Here is a 21,118-nt window from a genome sequence, read left to right as displayed (position 1 = left end):
GTATTTTCAATGGTATATTATAAAATTACGAGAATGCATTATTACTTGAAAGAAGTAAATATACATTAATGAGCACATATATTTTTGAAAGAACTAAGTGATTTTAGCTAAGAATAAACTAAAAAAGTTACACAGTGTAGCTTTAAAGTCGCAATTGCGAGGTATTTAAAGTCAGAAATAAAGTTAAAGTTAAAGTTTCAAAATAACACCATCTACTGGCCGGCCATGAATAATACAGCATTTTTTTCATTGTTTCCGCGGAACCGTGGAAATGGAGAATTTTGGCAATGTTGTCGTCTGTATGCGAAAAACACAAAAGAAAAACTTTTCTCTTTTTAGTACATATTTGTTGTGTACATACCCTAAATGCTGTTTAACGCAGTTGGTTAAATGGAGTTTATCACAGTGATTGTTGGCCTAGTTTCAATTACAGATTTGCACAAAACTTATGCAATATTTTCTAAATGTAGATAAAAATGTATTGTATTACGATGGCATTTCCATTACTTTTTGCAATATTTTTTTTTGCGAAATTGATATGCTCCCATTGGGTGTATTTTCAATTCGCATTTTCAATTTGCGCATTTTAAATGGAAAGGGAGCGAGTGTGGACCGCGTACAGTCCGGATTGAATGTCCTAATACGAGAAAGTAATATCTGAACATAATAACAATCTATATGTAGAGGAAGTGTAACTGGCTCAAAAGCACAAGACAGATGGTACGATTTGTTGCGGGCTGGTTTGGGGGCAGGGAGTGTATTTGCTGGTGTGTAATCCGCTCTGATGTCACTGTATGCTGAAGGAGGGGTCTGAGATCCGCCGCTCCACTCGCCTAATCCCAGTGTGTTGATAAGAACAACCGACGAAGATGAAGGCGAGCCGAAAAGCTCTTCTTCATCGCTCGTGTTCATAACAGGTAAGTGTAACGGATGACACTCTAAACAGCTGTTCGGGTCCCGCTGTATGTCGTGTTTTCTGACGGTACTTGATCGTACAGGAGGAGCTGCACCTGCTGGATAAATTCACTGGGGAGGGAAGATGCGTTTGCAACAGCGCAGGCCCGCCACCTTAACAAATAACACGCTTTTAACTTTTATTACCAACGGAAAGTTTTCAAATTACACCGTTAGATCGTAATTTGGTGTTTTATTGTGTGCTTAATTGGAGAGTATAAAATATTTTTTTATGTTTGAAGCGACGAAATTCCCAGATGGTTAGCGGTATCACCTGTCCTAACGTTACTGCAGCAGTTACATCGACAAACGTGACATTTGGTTTTTAAGACTCTTCTTTGATATTAAGATGAAGCTAAATGTTTATAGTGTTAATGGTAAAATAACACAGTGATGCCGGCTTTTGTCCAATATTCTATAGTGGAAACATACTATCGCTTTATGTAGTAATCTTAGCCTACTGTATTGGAACAACGTTATAATTTACGATGAAAATCTACTGTGACAGTCCATCCACCAAGACGTGCATGTAGCTCTTATAAAATATTAATAAAACGTTGTAAACAAAATATACAGTGAAATAGCCTATACAGACGTCGCATGATGCATCAGATTTAATTTAATTTTGGAGTTTTGTTTTACAAAGTTAAATTGTCTAGTTAATCTTTATAGCATTGTTTTGCTGTTTATTTAAAAGCCATATGGTTCAAAATATGCCGTATAAGTTTTGATTAACTTTAATTAATCATATGACTTTCTGTTTCGTGTGCATTAATGGTTTTGATCAGTTTATAGCCTATTAATTTAGTTGGTAAGATATAATGATATGAGTTAATAATTTATACAGGCATGCACTATAAAACTATAAAAACTATACAAATTGTCATTCTATTCTTTGATGAATTTCTAGCAACCACAGCGGTCAAGTTTTTTGTAGCATAACAGGATCTTATGGTTGCAGTGAGATTTTCCTTCTTTTTTTTTTAAAATGACTCATCGTTCATTAAACCTCCTGTGCTTTACTATATTTACTGTATGTTAAAGCTATATATTTTTCCCATTTCTTACACAGTTATACTAAAATAATGGTACGATTTTTAAAAATACACTGGCTGTGACCACTAGCAAGTTTAATGCTTTTTTTTTTTTAAGTTTGAGAAAGGTATTATGTGAATATTGCAGTTACATTTTTTGTACATTTTTTGCCATCTGAAAGTGTGACACCACCTGTTACCGGAACTGCAAAGAGACCCTAATATGCACACATGCTCTCAGTTGTCAACAATACAACACAATACTTCACTACATGAAAGTGAAGATCTCTGTTTAAATTGGGAGGTAAATCCCATGGCTTTGGGTTTGGGTTTGACAGATGAATCTGCTGAACTCCAGGACTGGTGGAGTATGCAGCATGACGACTGCCCACGGTGAGGCCATCTGTGACAGTGCCACTGCCATAAACCATGTCTCTGCACAGGAACACAAACATGCAGTGTGTTACTCTGTCATTATACAGCCACATTGCTTGATTAGACATTAAGTGCATTTACAATTAAAACATTAATGCTATTAACATTTTTTGTCATGGTAATGATTCTGCTTCCAATATAAAATGTATTGTAGGATATACTCCTTCTCTATTACCTATGATTTCTGTGTGTCATTCAGGCTGTTCAGCAGCATCTAGACAATGAGCAGTGAGTGGCTGGAGCCATGAGCCATAGGGAGGAGCCAGAGGAGGCAGGTCTCAGAGGTCCTCCCCCTCATCGCAGCAAGCAGCCCAATGGGACTCCTCTAGAGGGAGGTCGACCAAGATGGAGGCCATGCCAGCTGCACAATCCCGATGCAGAAAGCCAAGGCCACCACCATCATCATCAACCAGCCAACCAACACCCATCTGGATCTAGCCAAGCTCCCCCACGCCACCGTAGGCGGCATGTTCCCGGTCAAGCACAACGCAGGCGGACTGAGAGCGGAGATACAGAAGCTAGAGCTAGCCAACAGCCCAAGCTGGGGGCGTCAAGACATCGTCAGAGAGGAGAGAGACTCCATCAGCACAGACACAGACAACAGAACAAAGAAGAAGAAGAACAACAACAGGTGGTCAAAACTCCTCCAAAAGAACAAGCTTCAGAAGCATTATCTCCGGAAGATTCCTCTCAAGAACTGATGACTCCATCTCCTCAGGATGAAGCGATCACTGATAGACTGGTTGGAAACAGTCCAGATCTGTCCCATTCATCTGATACACAGATTGATCGTGATACAGATCCAGAACAGCCAAAGTCTTCAATGGAACAGTTGGACCAGAAGGTTCAATGTGAAGAATCAAAGTTTGGTGAAGAGGAATTGGTGAAAGAGAACAAAGAGGAAGAGGACTATTCCAGACAAACTCATGAACAAGACTATGTTCCACCTAAGATTACTTCAAAATGTCGACCTGAAAGTAAAAGAACCAGTCCACTAAGAGTAGATGTTCCACCGTTTGCCACATCTCCGCACCAAATGATGAACAAACCATTTTTTCAGTCTCCACGAACCTTCCCTGAGACTCTTCAAAGCTACATCTCTGATCCAAAGCCATACCCTACTAATTTTAACACCGGTTGCACTTATACAAACAAGGATAAAGGGATTGATAGTCCCATGACCAATGTTGAGGACCACCAAGATGATCTCTCAGACTCTAGTCCTGAAGCCTGCACTGATTCTTACCCTGACGAGACTTCAGCAGAATATCAGACAGAATCATACCAATGCAACCTAACAGATCCTAATCAGGTCCTTGATGGGCCACAGATGTATGAGAGGAACCAGAGCATGACCATGGATGAGTGTGATGACCAGTGCGACCCACAGGATGACATCGATCTGCTTAATTCAGTGGGCTCCAGGCTACACTTCTATGACGAACAGTCAGGAGATGAAGCCGGAAGCTCAGGGCGAAGCAGAGCCCAGGTCAGGAAAACATCAAGCTCGACTAGCCTTTCACAGGAAGTTCACCCCCAAGAGGAGACATCAGAAACTACTTCATCTGATTTGCAGGTTGAAGTAGTGGAAAGACCTGATAATTCAGAGTCTTGCAGAGCTACAGGAGATGCTGTCTCTTTGGCCATCAAGGATATAAGAGAAGCTATTGAGGAGGTTAAGACCAAGACGGTGCGTTCACCCTACACGCCTGACAAGATCACAGAGCCTGTGTGGGTGATGAGGCAGGATGTGAGCCCTGTTGAGGAGAACCATCCTCAACTACATCCTCAGATTCACTCATATCCACAGTCACCATGTCAGCCATCACAGTCTTCTCCACAGTATGCGGTGAGTGAGTTTTCCTGCATAAATACCACAATTCCTTGTGATGAAGTTCCTTATGAAACTTTATTTTAAAGTTCCCCTATTGTGCTATTTTAAAGGCTCCTAATTTTGTTTTGGATGTCTGTCTCTAACAAAAGGTTTACTTGCATCCAAGTTCAAAAAACACTTTCATTTTCTTATAATATACATTGCAGCATCCTCTTAAAGGGATAGTTCACCCCCAAATGAAATTGACATCATTAATGGCTCACCCTAATGTCGTTCCACACCCGTAAGATATTTGATATTTTAGTCCCAGAGCGTATGCAGTCTGCACACTGTACTGTCCATGTCCAGAAAGGGAATAAAAACATCATCAAAGTAGTCCATATGTGTTGTTATTTTTGGACCAAAATGTATTTTCGATGCTTCAAGAGATTCTAATCAAACCAACTGATGTCACATATGGACTACTTTGATGATGTTTTTATTAGCTTTCTGGACATGGACAATATAGTGTGCATAGACTGCATATGCTCTGGGACTAAAATATAAAATATCTTAAACTGTGTTCTGAAGATGAACGGAGGTCTTACGGGTGTGGAACGACATTAGGGTGAGTCATTAATGACATCAATTTCATTTTTGGGTGAACTAACCCTTTAAGGATTCAGTCTTTTTTTAACCCTCTCTCTTCTCAACATGTTGACAACACGAACCAAACTCTAGGTCTCAGCAACAACTACAGTGTTTGTGGGTCAAAGTAGATGTTGTTCGCCGGCATAGAATGAACCATAGTTTGGCATTCATGCAAATTTGTTACAAACCTACATGGATCTGAAGAGGAAATAAAACTGGAATTTCTGACGACTTGTTTTAGGCAGTGTCTTGCGACTTGGGAAACAACTTCATTTATCATGTACTTTGATCTTTGAAACTTTGCAGACCTTTTGCATTCACAAACAACGGTATTATTTACACACTAAAATTAAAGCTAATATTTGAAAAAGCACAATAGGTGCACGTAAAAATTTGGCCACAGTTAGGTATTTTTGCTGAATGATGCCAACGTTTTTGTCATTTTTATTTTTAAGCATAGACAATGAAGTAAAATAATTTTGTGGTAAATATTACATTAGCAGATGATGGGACTTTAAAATGGTAATTTCAGTTATGAAGTAATGAAAATGTGTTGTAAAATTTATATAGAGATTACACTTTTTAGTTATGCTTGGATGTAAAATATTTCAACAGCTTAAACTACTTTTTTGAAAGTGCAGTTGCTATAAAATATTCATTAAAATCGTTGAATTATTTATGTTCATGAATGCATACTTGGGAAAAGTCAACACACTGTGACTTTTAGGAATTGAAAGCATAAAATGTATGTTTTAAAACATTATTTGAAATTTACATAACACTTCATTATAAAGTTGATGCAACTGAAGTGGCTGTTGATATGAATATAGCAGGTGTTCAACTGTAAATCAGACAAACATTCTACTTATCAAGTGATTCAGATTATATATTTAGAGTTGTTAAAAAAGATCAAGTGTGATCATACAACTTCTGATATTTCCTTCATTTTTACAGGCTCCAGTTCAAGATAATGAACTTCTTCCTTTGGGAGCAGAATCCTCCGGAGTCCATTATCAGGACCAGGATCTAGACGTCAGTCCCTGTGTGCCAAGTCAAGAGGTGAATTATTCTATTTGACTTGCAGCTGACACACATTTTTGATTGATTCTTATACTTATTTCTTACAGTTTTACTGTAATTGTAACATACTATGTTTTTGGTTCGCAGCCTAGGAGAAATTTGGCCTCTTTCCCTACATATGTTGATGGTAAGGTTAAGGAAACCAGGCACTTATGATATGTGTCAAATAAGACTCATAAGGAACTTATTATCCTGCATTGTCTTGTAAGATTGTAAACCATTGGAATGTAAGACTGTCTCATGAACCTGTCAATAATGTCTGGATTATATTTTACTTCGTTATTTTGAATATTGTTTAAAACAATATTGGTATTATTAATTATGTTTTATTATTTATAATCTTTTTCTTAAATATAACAGGGTTATTATAGTTAACTAAAACTGAAACTAATACCCTTAAAAAAAACATGAAACATGAAAAAACAATGTTTCTGCGAGTTGCAAGGCAGTTTTTTTATTTATTTATTATGTATTGATGTATTAAAATAACTAAAATAAATACAAATTATAAATTAAAATAAACTATATTGGCATATTTATAAAAATGTCAAAAATACACCACAATTATTAAAACGTTAACATGTTTAATATTATTTCTTTCATTTATTTTTTTGCATATTTATGATTTGCATTTCGACATTATTTTCATGATAATTAAGCACATTTCTTCCCAACTTTAATTACCATAATACAAAAATTTTTTTTTGTAGATTCGTATATGTATGGAAGCCAGTTTCCACCACTAAATTAAAAAATTGAGTAATTGTGACTTTTTTCTCACAATTGCGAGTTATAAAGTAAGAATTATGAGATATAAACTCACAATTGCGTAATATAAAGTCACAATTATGAGATATAAAGTCGCAATTGCGTGATAGTCACAATTCTGACTTTTTTTCTCGCAGTTCTGTTATTAAGTCAGAATCCTGAGATATAAAGTCACAATTGCGTAATATAAAGTCTGAATTTATTTCTCAGTCAGAATTGTGACTTTATATCATGCAATTGCGACTTTATATCTCAGAATTCAGACTTTGTAACTTGCTATTGTGAGAAAAAGTCAGAATTCTGAAATAAAAAGTCGCAATTTAAAAAACTAATTATTTAGTGGCGGAAACGGGCTTCCATATATTTGTAGTTCTGCTTTTATTATGATTTAAATAATAATAATAAAAAATCATTGACTCCAGACAGGATGATCTTCATTACAATTACATTCAATTACAAAAAAAACACAAAAGTTAAACATGGAGAGCATTCACAGTGATTTGAATCCTAAAATAATGCAGAGTATCAGGTTAAATGTTCTGCTGTGCCTTTGGTCTGCTTTGTTTCCACAGTTCCTGGCCCGTGTGACCCTGAGGATTTGATTGACGGCATCATTTTTGCCGCAAACTACCTGGGTTCCACCCAGCTGCTGTCAGAGAGAACGCCCACAAAGAGCGGCCGCATGCAGCAAGCCCAGGAGGCCATGTGCCGCGTCCGGGTGAGGAACACACCGCTATATACAGACCAGGGAAGCCTAGCCGGAGTTTCCTCTGGTGTACTAATTATTTGATGCACCTGTCTGTGCTCATTTTAGAGCGTGCTCAAACATGTACACACCAATACTGCACTCACTAATGTACTGATTCATCTAAGGCTATGTGAGGTTACGGATGAAAAACATGTCGCAAACATCTCTGGATATATCTAGCCCTGTATGTGTTAACAAACAAATGTGAGTGACAGTTAGTTGATTGTGAGAGTCAGTTTTTGTCTCTGGGGCCGCTGATGTCATTCTGATCAGAGCTGAAATTTTGATAGTGGTTCCCAAAAACCTTCAGCCTATCACAATACCATAACATCCCACGCACCCTGTCCCCCCTTCAGCCAGATTTTCATTTGGGCGTATCCATCGTTTCCAAACCAATCGCGTCTGAGCCGCCCACTAGCCCTTTTATGTTTTCAGGCTTTATTTGACCGTTCTCTGTTTTTATTTGTCCCTTGCCAAGCAGACAGCCCAGACACAGGCCAAAATCAGAAATAAGGTATGGTATTTGTTCCTGTAGACATGTGGGTCTTTAGCAAGATTGCAGTATCATGGATATTATGCTGTTCTTTTCCTTCGTCTTGTATTGTAACACTCCTATCGTGTTGTTTGACAGGCTTTTATGAGAGTGTCGTATTTGTAGCCCAGGAAGTGATGTGCTGCTTTAAGAGTAATAACTGTTTTTCTTCCCTTATGGTATCAGCAGGGCACTGAGAGTGGGCCGCCGTCCAGCACTGAAGTGGACCTCTTTATATCAACGCAGAGGATCAAAGTGCTCAGCGCTTTCACACAGGTGCAGAACACACTTTGAATCACTTTCATGCTCGTTTCGCTTTGAATTGTGAACAGTTTTGCATGTCGTGTGCTAGACCAGGGGTTTTCAAAAAGGGGTCCGGGGACCCCCAGGGGTCCTTCAGAAGGTTCTAAGGGGTCCCCAGAAAATTTCAGAGAATTAAAAGACAAAGCAAAAATGGAGTCTACCAAACAATCTAATGGTTTCATTTCTAATTGTTTATCTCCTTGTTTGCCGTATACATTCTTTCAAGATTTGTATATGTTTGCTTCGTATCTTTCTAGTAAGTTTTTCTCACTATAGTCCCCTTTATTTTGCTCACTGGGGTTCTTAACACGGTATGTAAGCTGCTTACATAAACATTATGAAAGTTGCTTAAACACGTACATTTTAATTGAAAATGTTTTTCTTCAGGTTAATGCATACAACATTAAAGCTACACTGTGTGATATTTTCCCCCATCTAGCGGTGTAAAGGTATATGACCATCCAGTGAATAATAGTTTCTGTTCCTCTCAATTCTGATTTCGTTTGAACTCCTACGGTGGCCAATTTAGTCCAAGATATAACATGGCAATCCCCCTCTTCACATTCAACACGGTGCCATCGAGTGTTAAAACGCGAAAGGTGAAGCTTGAATTTACGGGTATGTCCCTCTTTGGCTAATGTACTTTCAAGATGGAGGGGCAACATGGCGACCGGCATTCGAACCCCTCACCCGTATGTATTTTCAATGGCATATTATAAACTTACGAGAATACTTTATTACTTGAAAGAAGTAAATATACATTCATGAGCACATATATTTTTGAAAGAACTAAGTGTTTTTAGCTAAGAATAAACTAAAAAAGTTATACAGTGTAGCTTAAGTATAGCCAATTTAAGTTTGGAAACAATGTGTTGTATTTATGTCACTTACTATTTATCTAATATTTTTTTATACATACAAATATATAGATGTATTTTATGAAGGGGGTCCCCCATAAAGGTTCCTCATATTTGGGGGTCCTTGGCATCATGAAGTTTGAAAACCCCTGTGCTAGACAGACTTGTGACGATAGGCATACAGTCTGCTCATCATTGCTGCTTAATCCTTGTCTGGCTATTACCAGACCAAACTCAATTTAAGATTGAACATTGGTCTAGGGGTAGCCTGACAAGCCAGACCCACATCAAGATGTTTGGTCTGGAAACTCACCATAGACAGAGCTCAATCCGAGGGGCGGGATAGACGGTTGTCTTTCAAACTCCCTCTGCACGTGATAGGATAGCGCTACAACAACCAGAGCAACGAAGGTGAAACAGAGCTTGTTGATAGATTAAACATTCACCGTATCCGGTCGGCAAAACTCCGAACACATCTTCCCTTTTTAAGAATGACTTCAGTGCCGTTCTTTGTCCTTTTCTCAGAGAAAAGCTTAACTCCAAGTCTTTTGGAGTTGAGCTTTTTTTTTTTTTTAAGCTTTTTTGGAGTTAAAAAACTTTCTGATTCGAAAGACGGCCGTTCGCCAGTTTCTGTGTTTACTAGAAGCACGCAAACACAACTCGGCCGTCGTCATTATGGCCCCGCCCATCGACTCGATATACACGATGTGATTGGCCCTGCAAGAGTTAGGCAATTACAGCTCAGAAGGGTATTGAGAGTTGCTAGACGACACTTGAGGGCAGATTAAATTTGCTGCCGCTAGGGTGCGTCTAGATTTCTAGGCTAGTCTGTATTTTCTACTGCACAAGAGGCGTGATAAACAAGCAGTATTTGAATGACTCTGTACGTAGTTCGATGGTCCTTTGACCAATCAGACCACAAGAGGTGTGATCATCAGGCAATGGCCCAACGCTTCTCTATCTGTCATCATGTTAAACCCGCCAATAGCGCACTGGGTGGATAAGCCAGTCTGTGATTGGTTCCCGCAAAAGTGTACAGGTTTCCAGACTGAGCTGCAGGGCGAAATCAATCCACCGGCAGATCAGGCTGGGTTTACCCATTCTAGCTTATTACGGTTTACACAACAAAAAAGGAGTTTCAAAAAAGTGCATGGTTTTGAAAACGATACCAATTTCGTCTCCGTAGATTATAAATACGTACATTTGTAATACCATAGGCGTCATGCGTATTACGTGTAGCCTGGATGCCAGCCGAACTCAGCCCCGCCCACAACATTTGAGCTCGGGCAGTTCGGTCTGGACTTGATCTATAGAGGAGTAATTATGCGATTATACGAATAGAAACAGTTTGGCCCAATGAAAATTTCATGGCGGGCTTTAGACAATGATGGACAGATGATAAACAGTAATGTAATCATCCATGTCATTAAAGGCGAAACCTCTCCTAAACGGAGAACTTGTTTGTGCCTTCACCTTGGGTTCTCTGGAAAGAAATGGCATTTGGGGGGTAAAATGTGTGTTATTTTGGCAAGGTTGCTTGCTAAAATTCGCATTCCTGAGTCTATATATCATTGAGGTCGCTTCAACCCGTGGACATGGAAACAATCCTCGGGAAAACTGCAGACTTGGCAACAGAGTGCAGTTGAGTTCTGTTGACAATTGACATCTAACGTTATGCGTCACTCCGTTGCTCTGATTGGTTGTAGGTCCATCCAATTGAGATCATTCCTAGTTCGGTTGAAAAACGCCTCATAATTACAGCTCAATGTTTGTTTAATGTTACATATCATTGTGTGTTTTGTTGGAAAATGTCATTTAAAAAAAATAAAAAATAATTACAGCCCAATGGAGCAGTATCAGACTCATATTCTGACTAGAATTGAGTATGAGGACGTCAGGCTAGATTACGTGCTCGGTCTACTCTATAGGAATGTAGTGTTTACAAAGTGCCATCGCCATCTGCTGGCCTGGTATGAATAATACGATCAAATGTACAGTGCATTGAAATTCACTGTTTCTACAGATGATGTTTTTAATTTTCTCAAATAAATTGTATTTAGTTATTTCTATTGGAGCATTAAGTAAACAATTTCAGGGGTATTATGGGTGGATGATGTACATTTGGATTACTTCATAACAATTTAGTATTTCTATAAGCCTATCTAATGATTAAAAATTTTCAGGTAGGTCTAATTCATTTATGTCTTTGATCGTAGTTTTTCTTTGTTCATTTTTATCTCCGTTTACTTCTCTGTTTACTATCTTCAGTAAGCTTGATAGTTTTTTTTTGTTATTATTGAAATTGGTGATGAGATTTTTTAAATTTCAGTGGCATGACAATTTTTGAAATATAGCATATAAATAATTGTATTGTGATGTATATCGTTATCGTGAAATAACATTACTCATATCGTGATATAAAATTTTGGTCATATTGCCCACCCCTATTAAAATAATTATAATAATGAAGATTTTTTTATTTTATTTGAATATTTTTTTCTATATATATTTTTATGTTGTATTTTAATGCATTCAAACATATTTTTAGAACTGTTATAAATGCATCGGTAAATTCAAATTCAATGTCACGTATTCAACCAACATGCAGAAAAAAACATAAAACAGGAAGTGATATCATAGAGAGGACCTGCCAACATTGGCAAACATTGGTAAAATATCAGATATTTTGACCTTTTCATGTTAGGTTAGTTCAGGTTGTAAAATGTTGTGTGGTGTGACTCCCCAAAATTCCAATGATATTTATTAATTAATAATTTATGATATTTGTGAAAATACTATTTTACCTTGAGAAATGTTATCAGAAACCTTTTTGGAAATAATGTAATATGTATACTCTCAATGTATTTTTTTGTGTGAAAAGTATAACTTTTTTAAATTCAAAATCATACAAAACCAAGATGAGAGCACGTTTCTAAGATCATGGCACTTTTTCTTTTTATTTGTTGTGGACACTAATACATACAGTAGTTACAGGAATAACCATCATCAGTTGTGATCAAATGTTCAAAAACACTGATCTTGACAGGACACCATGATGGACCATCCACTGAGGACCATCTCGTACATAGCCGACATCGGGAACATGGTTGTGCTGATGGCTCGTGGGAAGATGATTCGTTCTCAGAGCGCACAGGAGAACTTGGACTCGGCAGAGACGCAACACACAAACCCAGCACGAGACGACCGACGCCAGTACAAGATGATCTGCCATGTTTTTGAATCAGAAGATGTGAGTGTTTGAACTGTTACAGCATGTACTTCATGGAAGGCTGCAAATCCTTAATGTTACTTGCATTGCTTCGTTCTTTCTCTGTCAGGCTCAGCTAATTGCTCAGTCCATTGGTCAGGCCTTCAGTGTTGCATATCAGGAGTTTTTGAGAGCCAATGGCATTGATCCAGAGGACCTGAGCCAGAGAGAGTACAGCGACCTGCTCAACACTCAGGACATGTACAACGACGACCTCATTCACTTCTCCAAGTCTGAAAACTGCAGGGATGTAAGTTGACCAGTCGCCATAAAGTGATAGTAGTTTAGTAGTTATAAAAAAGTTGACAGGATATATATATCCAATGGCCAATTATTTCAAATATGTGTGTTCAGCCATGAAAATACCAACGGTTATTTATCGCTGCTAATGTAAGGCTGGATCAACTTATACATATAGCACAATAGCAAAATATGTGGGAGAGCGTTGCTTTAATGTGAATTTATTGTATTACAATAGGTAGCACTTCAAAGTCAATACCAAATCAAAACTAGTTAGCAAATCATTTATAATTGAAAGAATTTAATGACAAAATCTGGTTATGGTTACACTTAAAATAGTTACAAAATAGATGTATGAGATAATAAAACTTATACCATTAATCGTACCCAGCATGTATAGAATGTTACCTGAGAGATAAATGGAAAGAGAGAGAGAAAGATTGAACGAGAGACAAAGAGAAGAGTGCAAAAAGAAGGCCCCTAGAAGAGACAGCCAGAGAAAAAGAGACAGAGCAACAGTTGCAATCTTCTTTTATCTATCCCTTGACTGAAACCCTGAGACATTCAAACTGACCAATCAGACCAAACTTCCCCCACTGTACTACAGGTGTGGCACCATTTGGCCTACAGGCCTTCAGCATCTCTTTGTCTTTAGGAATCGCAAATGGCCCCACTGATAAGAGAGAGGGGGGTGGAAAACAGTAAAACAAATGTCTTAATTCAAAATAATCAAAGGTATTTGATATTTGAACAATTTCACTAAGCACTGCAACTACCTTGTTTCAACCCTGTCACAGTAATTTTTAAATTCTTAAACTTAAATTTATTAAATAACAAAGAATAATCAATATGTCATATGTCAATATCACTCAGTTCTGGTGTCTCTTATTAAATCAAACATACAGTATAAAATGTAAATATTTACAGTAAAAAATATATTGTATATATTTACTATAACCCCTAAAATACTTTTAGGGGTTAACAGTTTATGACCAATGGTTTATGACCCAAGACCAGTTGACCAGTTGTGAAGAATGAAGACCAAGTAGGAGTGCAATTAATTAAACAAGAAAAATGTACTGAAGAATAGTTTGCAGTTTGATCAGCAGAAGCCAGCTTCAAGTCTTTTAAGGAGTTCGTAGACCGCGCCCCCACTCTACCCATTTTTCGTACATACAATTTCTCAACAGTTATACTCTTTTCAAGGTCTAGCTAGGTCATTAATGCAGGTTGAAAGATTCTGATTGGCTAAGAGAAAATAGATAGTCATAGTAAATGTCCACACATGGTCTGTTAATCAAATGTCCGTCTCCATAGTTCACTTGTTGATGCTTCCACCCTGGAATTAGGCACGTAGTGTACTTCCAGGTCTGGAGCAGGCGCCAGCTTGTCCAGAACGACATGCTGTCTCTCTCCTTGTTGTACACCTCCAATACTGATCTGTAACACAGAATACTACACACATACACAGATACACAGTTTCTCCAAGGTTGGAGTTAAGCTTCAGCTCTGACCAGAAAGTTTCCCTAAAACATACTGATAACATTCGCTTTCTCTCAGTAAGAGGTACAGACAATATTCACCATAATTCTTCAGTGTTTCAGTAAAAGAAAATGAAATGAATAAAATATAATATTAAATGAAAGACAGATCCATATTTCATCCGGGCTAAGTGAGTAAGCACTGTTACTGCACTCCGGGCATGGCATGACCCTCGATAACTCCTCAGAGACCAAACACAAATTTTAGAAAATGTATATGAAGAAACAAATAATCAGTCTTTTGATTGAATAATATCATAAAATTGTTGATCACATTATGATTATATAGGAGGATAAATATTGATTAATGATTTGATTATACACGTAATTAGGATATATATATATATATATATATATATATATATATATATTCATTTATATATTATATATTATATATATATTATATATATATTGAAGAGGCAATGGATTTCAGAATCCACACCATTCAACAGGAATATCACATTATTTTCAGTAAATATTTTGTCCTATAACATAATATTTAGATCTGGAAAATGTAAATGGTCAATTTTAAGTATTATAATATTAAAAAAACACCTTGATTGAAATTTAATAATGTCAATGTTTCTAAAGTAATACCAGGAATATCAGGAAACCATTATTTTAAAAGGGGAAGTGTATGTGGCACAACAGAAATTAGAGACAAAACCAGATAATTTCTGGAACAAAAAAAAAAAACATTTTAGAGGAAAATAAAATATCATGCGCAGGAATTGGCAATGTATTTGATTTCAACAAAAACAAAATGTAGGTAGAATTGGACTTTTTGAGATGGCAACAAGAAAAATATTGTATTATTTCACAATTAATTTACCCATGCACACTAAACAGAGCTAAAATAAACTGTCTATTCGTGCTAAACTATCAAATAAAATAAAATGACTAAGTTCATTATTTATGATTTAAACTGTAATGATATAATTATTATCATGGATGTTTGTCAGGTGTACATAGAGAAGCAGAAAGGTGAGATTCTTGGTGTGGTAATCGTGGAGTCCGGCTGGGGCTCCATCCTTCCCACGGTCATCATCGCTAGCCTGATGCACGGCGGACCCGCGGCCAAGTCTGGACGACTCAACATCGGCGATCAGATCATGACCGTTAACGGCACCAGTCTGGTCGGACTGCCGCTCTCCACATGTCAGAGCATCATTAAAGTATGACTTGTTTGTTCTGTTTTTTTTTGTTGTATTTCTGATCTTTTTACTATATGACAACAAACATTTGAGCTTTTTCAAACATTTGAGATTCTACACACTGATTCCAAGGGAGTTTCATGTTAGCTAAGTTAATAGCTCAACTGTAATAATCATAAAAATACATAACAGAAATGTTCGGTAAAGTCCTCGTTTTAATTAAGTGAACTTAAAATTACTATTTTCTGCTATTCATATTTAAAATCAATCTACTTCGATAGATATTTTGAATTCAGGTCGGTGTGGATTCTGGGATTGAATTATTCACAAATGCTGTCTGTATAAGAATTAAGGCATGATCACATTCACTGTTGTTTTGCTAATTTCCACGGGCAAAATCCAGTCATTTCAATAGATGAATCGCGTATTTCGTGTGGGGGAAAGATTTCCGCATGCAGATTTTGTAAATCAATCATGTGAATTTGCCGCATTGACCAACAGAAAAATGGTTTGAAAGTGACTTTCTTTAACGTTCTGGCAATGTTCTCTCAAAGTTATGAACTAACATTCATCCAGTAACATTAATAGAATGTTCAGTCAGAGTTATCAGGTTTGTGATGATGTTACTTATTTGTTTATTCATGGAATTGTTTTTAGTTGGACTTTAGTGATTTTTAAACACTACTACTTACTATTTTCTTTTCAGATGGTTCAGAAAACATTCAAAAGTAATGTATCCATAATACATACAAAATGATAAAATAAAGAAAACATTCCCTTGATGTTTTCTCTAACGTTCACGTAAAAAAAATGTTTAAAAAAAAAAAACATTTAAAAATCTGGATGCTTTCAACATTATGAAAACATTTAGAAAATATAGCTCCAAGCAGCCACCTTCAGAGCCAAGCACAAAGAAAACGATAAGACATGCCAACATGACTGGAAGTGTCAGACCAACTGCAACAATGAGCAAAATCATTTATACAATACCTGATAATACAATTTAATGGTTTATCGCTTTCGATCAATAGGTAGCTAAGTTACGAAATTGATGTGGTGTGGTCAGAATGAGGTGACAATGACACATACAAAGTTTGGTGTCATTGTGCAAAAGTATTGCAGAGATACATTCTCAGAGTCATTTTGGCATCATGCTTCAACGTAGTTGCTGAGGTTTACGAAAATAGTTTTATTTATTGACACGAAATCGATAACTTTTTGGTCTGCACAGTCTGAAGATGATACGATACGTTTTTGGTGAGTATTGGACAACCGATTGGAGATCGAAAAAGAAGGTTTTTAAAGAAAAACTAAATGGTGGAATATGGGCCAAATATGGCAAACTTGGTATGTATGTTCTCGGCATGACCCAATGAATATACTGAGACCAGATTCAGTACAATAGGCAAATTTAATTAAGTTATCATTTTTGGAAATTTCATCATAACTTTTGACCACAAGTTGGCGCTGCCCCGAAACTTTCGAAGTACCTTCAGGGCATGGTCCCGAATACACATACTGAGTTTTTTAACGATATGGCAATGCTTTTGTAAAATATAGCATTTTTTGACACAATTCTAAATGGCCAATGCCCAAAATGGGCGATATGGGAAAACTGGACATCGTATGACGTATGACAAGTTTTGTGATTTCAATCATTAGGAAGTCATTAGCAAAAATGTCAAGTTTAATCAGAATACAATAAAGTGTTGTGGAGATATAGCCTCGCATTTGTTCTGTCATTTTGTCAAATTTGTTTGCGCTATATTTGCGAAAAGTTTTACCAATTGTTTTTGACTTCCATAACTTTTTGTCGGCATGGCCTGAAGATGATCTGGTTCAATTTTTGTGAAAATCGGAGCAATGACCTAGTAAGAGTTTGAAAAAGTATTTGTATTTTTTTAGAAATTCAAAATGGCAGGAACAATTTCATGACGGAAAATGACGTCACAGAATCGTCCTGAGCAAAGGAATCAGAGGAAATTATTTTTATTTCTATCCCTTACGGTTCAAAAGTTATTTTATAAGTAAGTCAAACTTTGGACAGATGGTGGGGCTAGAGAGATTAAGATTGAGACTCCAATTTTGCTATGTTGAATGTTTGGACTGTCATCTGTGTAGAGACACCCCTCGCTGCAGCCTGTAGCACGATGACGTAGCTGGATCAGATCCAATACGTACTGGATGGTGGATCATTATGGCAATGTCATAGCCTACCGATCTCTGGGTTAACTTATAATGCGTATGCGCGAGTCTCAATGTATGATCAATACTGTAGCCTATATAGATGATGTTCTAAACCGTGTAGTTGTAGTACTGATAAATAGTAGGCTATTAAGTAATTAATTGATGAATAAATTCTTTTCATAAATGTGATGCTTAAATTATCCCAATTTTGCTGTACATGCATGCAAAACAGTTAAAATTTTAATATATTCTGATCATACTTGCTGTTGAGTGGAAGGAAACATCAGTCAAGTAATGGTCTCTGTAATTTTAATCCTCAAGGTACAATGCAACACGATCTGCAAAGATCTTAAAACACAAGTAGCCTATACATTCAAGGGAAAATGCAAAACGTGTGTCCTAATGGCTTGAGCATGTTATTAATCATTATTTTTGCACGAGCGGTTTGAGTATTTATGTATATATTACGCATGCGTATATGACGTCATCGAATTGTGAATGAAACCACCGCGCATGCGCATCCAGTACGTGTTGGATCTGATCCAGTACGTCATCGCGCTACAGGCGAGGACTTCTTGTCTGTGTGTGCCAAATTTCTTGCATTTCCCTGAAGCGGTTCTACTGACCACTATAGACTTCCAGAGTAGAATAATAATAGGAACGCCAATGGATACAATAGGTGCCTTTGCACCTTCGGTGCTTGGCCCCTAAAAATATTTTGGGAATGTATTGGGAATAATGCAGTCATAATAAGTGTCCCATGACTAAGCAAGCCAGAGGCAACAGCGAAATGTAAAAATGCCGATGTTTGTAATTGCACAGTTTTGTTTTCAGTAAGCCGCCCCCAAATTGCTGCTAATTATAATTCGACTGGCGGCCTGGCGTAGAGCAAAGCGAGCGTATACAATTCATCCCACTCGCATTAGCGTAAAGCTCAACTTCCATTGGAATGAACTGAAAACGCTTGCTCTGCTCCAACTGCATTGACACTATTGTATGAGAACTGACTTGTGCTTTGATTCGTTTCGTCTGTTTGTTCTGTGTTCAGGGGCTAAAGGCTCAATCCAGGATAAAGATGAACATTGTCAGGTGTCCCCCTGTGACCATGGTGCTCATTCGCAGACCAGACCTTCGCTATCAGTTGGGTTTTAGTGTACAGAATGGCATTGTGGGTATTAACATCAAAACATCGGTCATTTGTCATCGTCAGTTTCTCCGATGTTTAACTAGGTAGCAGCTACTAACAGGTTTGTTTTGTTGTCAGATTTGTAGCCTCATGCGAGGGGGGATTGCAGAGAGAGGAGGGGTCCGCGTTGGCCATCGCATCATCGAGATCAACGGTCAGAGTGTAGTGGCCACACCTCACGAGAAGATCGTTCACATCCTGTCAAATGCTGTAGGAGAGGTAAAGAGTGTCCTCGTAGTGTCCATCACACACACACTTCAGAGTCTTGCCAGTAGGTCATCTGAATGCTTTTCACCTACTGTTTTATGAATACTATGAATCCAGACAAGCTATGCAGCTCACATACTGTTTTTCACCTAATACATAATATGGAATACCGTAGGCATATTTGGACATGTTTAGACCTTTCAAGGTAGCATGTTGCTAGGCTAATGGTGCAATACTCTAATAATCATAAATGGTGATTCAGTGAAGGTGAATACTGTAATCATCTGAATCTGTTTTTCTCAGATCCATATGAAGACTATGCCTGCAGCCATGTACCGCCTGCTCACGGCCCAGGAACAACCTGTCTACATCTGAAGCTTTGCAGGGCCACCTTTCAATACATTGACCCAGAGTTATTATTTATTTAGATATTATTAATATAACGGTTTACATATTTATTTAACTGGATGTATGTATTTATTATCCCATTAGTGCATAAACCAAACCATTCCAGCAACATGTGACCTGCCTTAATCTCTATGGGTCTGAACTCTGAAGCGATCTCTGAACGCCGTCATCATTCCACTGGCATCAATGCGTTCAAGTGTACCAAAGAGAAATGAACGGCCATCTATCATGTGCCCGACGCACGGCTGGACCTACACTATCACAGAGATCAATGGCACCGAGCACAGTAACAGAGATTCAATGTAACGGTTGCAAACACAAAACTGATTTACTGAGCTGTACTGCTGTTCATCAATAAACTGAAAGTAAAGGAATCAAATATTTTTCATGTGTCACATTTTCTATAGAATCACAACAGAATTACATCTCAACAGTATTCATATCAATATGTCTTTACTGTTGGATAAATTTAACATCCTCGCTGAACAAAAGCATCCATTTCTTTAAAAAATAATGTCCTCAAACGTTTGAGTGGTATTAGCAGCCATTTAAACTGCAAAATTTTGCATACAATACAATGGCACATTTAATAATAATGATAAACATTATTATAAAAAATATGCATATTGTTTTTTTGTTTTTTTTTGTGGACCAATTTAACCCTCTATGGTACTTGTTTATTGGTCACACTGGAAGTTCAGGTCAAAAAGTGGTGACTGTATATTATGTGGCCTTATTAAGATAAATTTTTAATTTTTGTTCAATAATATTTTTTCTTTTCTTTTTTGGTGTTTTGAGATAATTGTATGATTTATAAATAATATTTATACAGTAATAAAGACCCATTTTTTTCCTATTGAATATAATAGAACATTTATATATATATATATATATATATATATATATATATATATATATATATATATATATATATATATATATATATATATATATATATATATAAAACAATTTTTATTTATTTATTATTTTTTAAGAGTTAAAGCTACACTGTGTGATATTTCCCCCCATCTAGCGGTGTAAAGGTATATGACCATCCAGTGAATAATAGTTTCTGTTCCTCTCCATTCTGATTTCGTTTTAGCTCCTACGGTGGCCAATTTAGTCCAAGATTAACATGGCAATCCCCCTCTTCACATTCGACACGGTGCCATCGAGTGTTAAAACGTGAAAGGCAAAGCTTGAATTTACGGGTATGTCCCTCTTTGGCTCATGTACTTTCAAGATGGAGGGGCAACATGGCGACCAGCATTCGAACCCCTCACCCGTATGTATTTTCAATGGCATATTATAAACTTACAAGAATACTTTATTACTTGAAAGAAGTAAATAAACATTAATAAGCACATATATTTTTGAAAGAACTAAGTGTTTTTAGCTAAGAATAAACTAAAAAAGTTACACAGTGCAGCTTTAAGCCTAGGCCTCATGAAAGATTTTTTTTTAAAGAGATTAGTGCCATCTGGTGGACACATTGATCATTTTTATCACACAATAGCACATTTACAAACCTAGTAACTTGCGTGTGCAAGTTTTGTTTTTGTCTGTTTTGCACTCTTGATGTTTTGGAGACTCACCCCTTCACAGCTGAGTCCTTTTTTTCTGCATCCTGGCTGATTTGTAGATTGTATGCTCAAAAAAACTCTGTATTTTCATATTTTTGCCAATTTCCATTTCATTGGTTCATTTCCTATGACCCGAAGGTCCTGAGTGTGACTTTTATTTTTTACGAAC

At 37.0% G+C, this 21,118-nt stretch overlaps 1 protein-coding gene across 2 annotated transcripts; it reads left to right on the top strand.

Moving 5' to 3' along the window:
* The first annotated feature begins 762 nt into the window (after positions 1-762).
* On the top strand, positions 763-19,745 carry apba1b (amyloid beta (A4) precursor protein-binding, family A, member 1b). Of its 2 annotated transcripts, none has more exons than XM_067433072.1 (12): positions 763-917; positions 2,623-4,272; positions 5,842-5,946; positions 6,055-6,094; positions 7,308-7,453; positions 8,205-8,291; positions 12,222-12,425; positions 12,514-12,693; positions 15,187-15,399; positions 18,614-18,733; positions 18,830-18,970; positions 19,262-19,745. In XM_067433072.1, exons 2-12 carry the CDS (start codon positions 2,668-2,670, stop codon positions 19,331-19,333), a joined length of 2,913 nt encoding a protein of 970 aa, XP_067289173.1. In that variant the 5' UTR covers positions 763-917; positions 2,623-2,667; the 3' UTR covers positions 19,334-19,745. The 2 variants fall into 2 exon arrangements, with proteins under 2 accessions (XP_067289173.1, XP_067289172.1); XM_067433071.1 differs by having other exon boundaries at positions 8,202-8,291.
* The last annotated feature ends 1,373 nt before the right edge of the window (positions 19,746-21,118 follow it).

The sequence above is a fragment of the Pseudorasbora parva genome, chromosome 23 (assembly GCF_024679245.1).
Source record: "Pseudorasbora parva isolate DD20220531a chromosome 23, ASM2467924v1, whole genome shotgun sequence".
NCBI lineage: Eukaryota > Metazoa > Chordata > Actinopteri > Cypriniformes > Gobionidae > Pseudorasbora > Pseudorasbora parva.
The sequence above is the reverse complement of the archived record's forward strand: the minus strand, read 5'-3'. Positions and strand labels throughout refer to the sequence as shown.

What these genes read in the sequence shown, in the direction of transcription:
- apba1b (XM_067433071.1), top strand. Translation starts at nt 2,668, where the DNA reads ATGAGCCATAGGGAGGAGCCAGAGGAGGCAGGTCTCAGAGGTCCTCCC. An exon ending in TTTCCCTACATATGTTGATG is followed by an intron (nt 6,095 to 7,307) that starts GTAAGGTTAAGG and finishes TTGTTTCCACAG; the next exon opens with TTCCTGGCCCGTGTGACCCT. An exon ending in TGCTCAGCGCTTTCACACAG is followed by an intron (nt 8,292 to 12,221) that starts GTGCAGAACACA and finishes TGATCTTGACAG; the next exon opens with GACACCATGATGGACCATCC.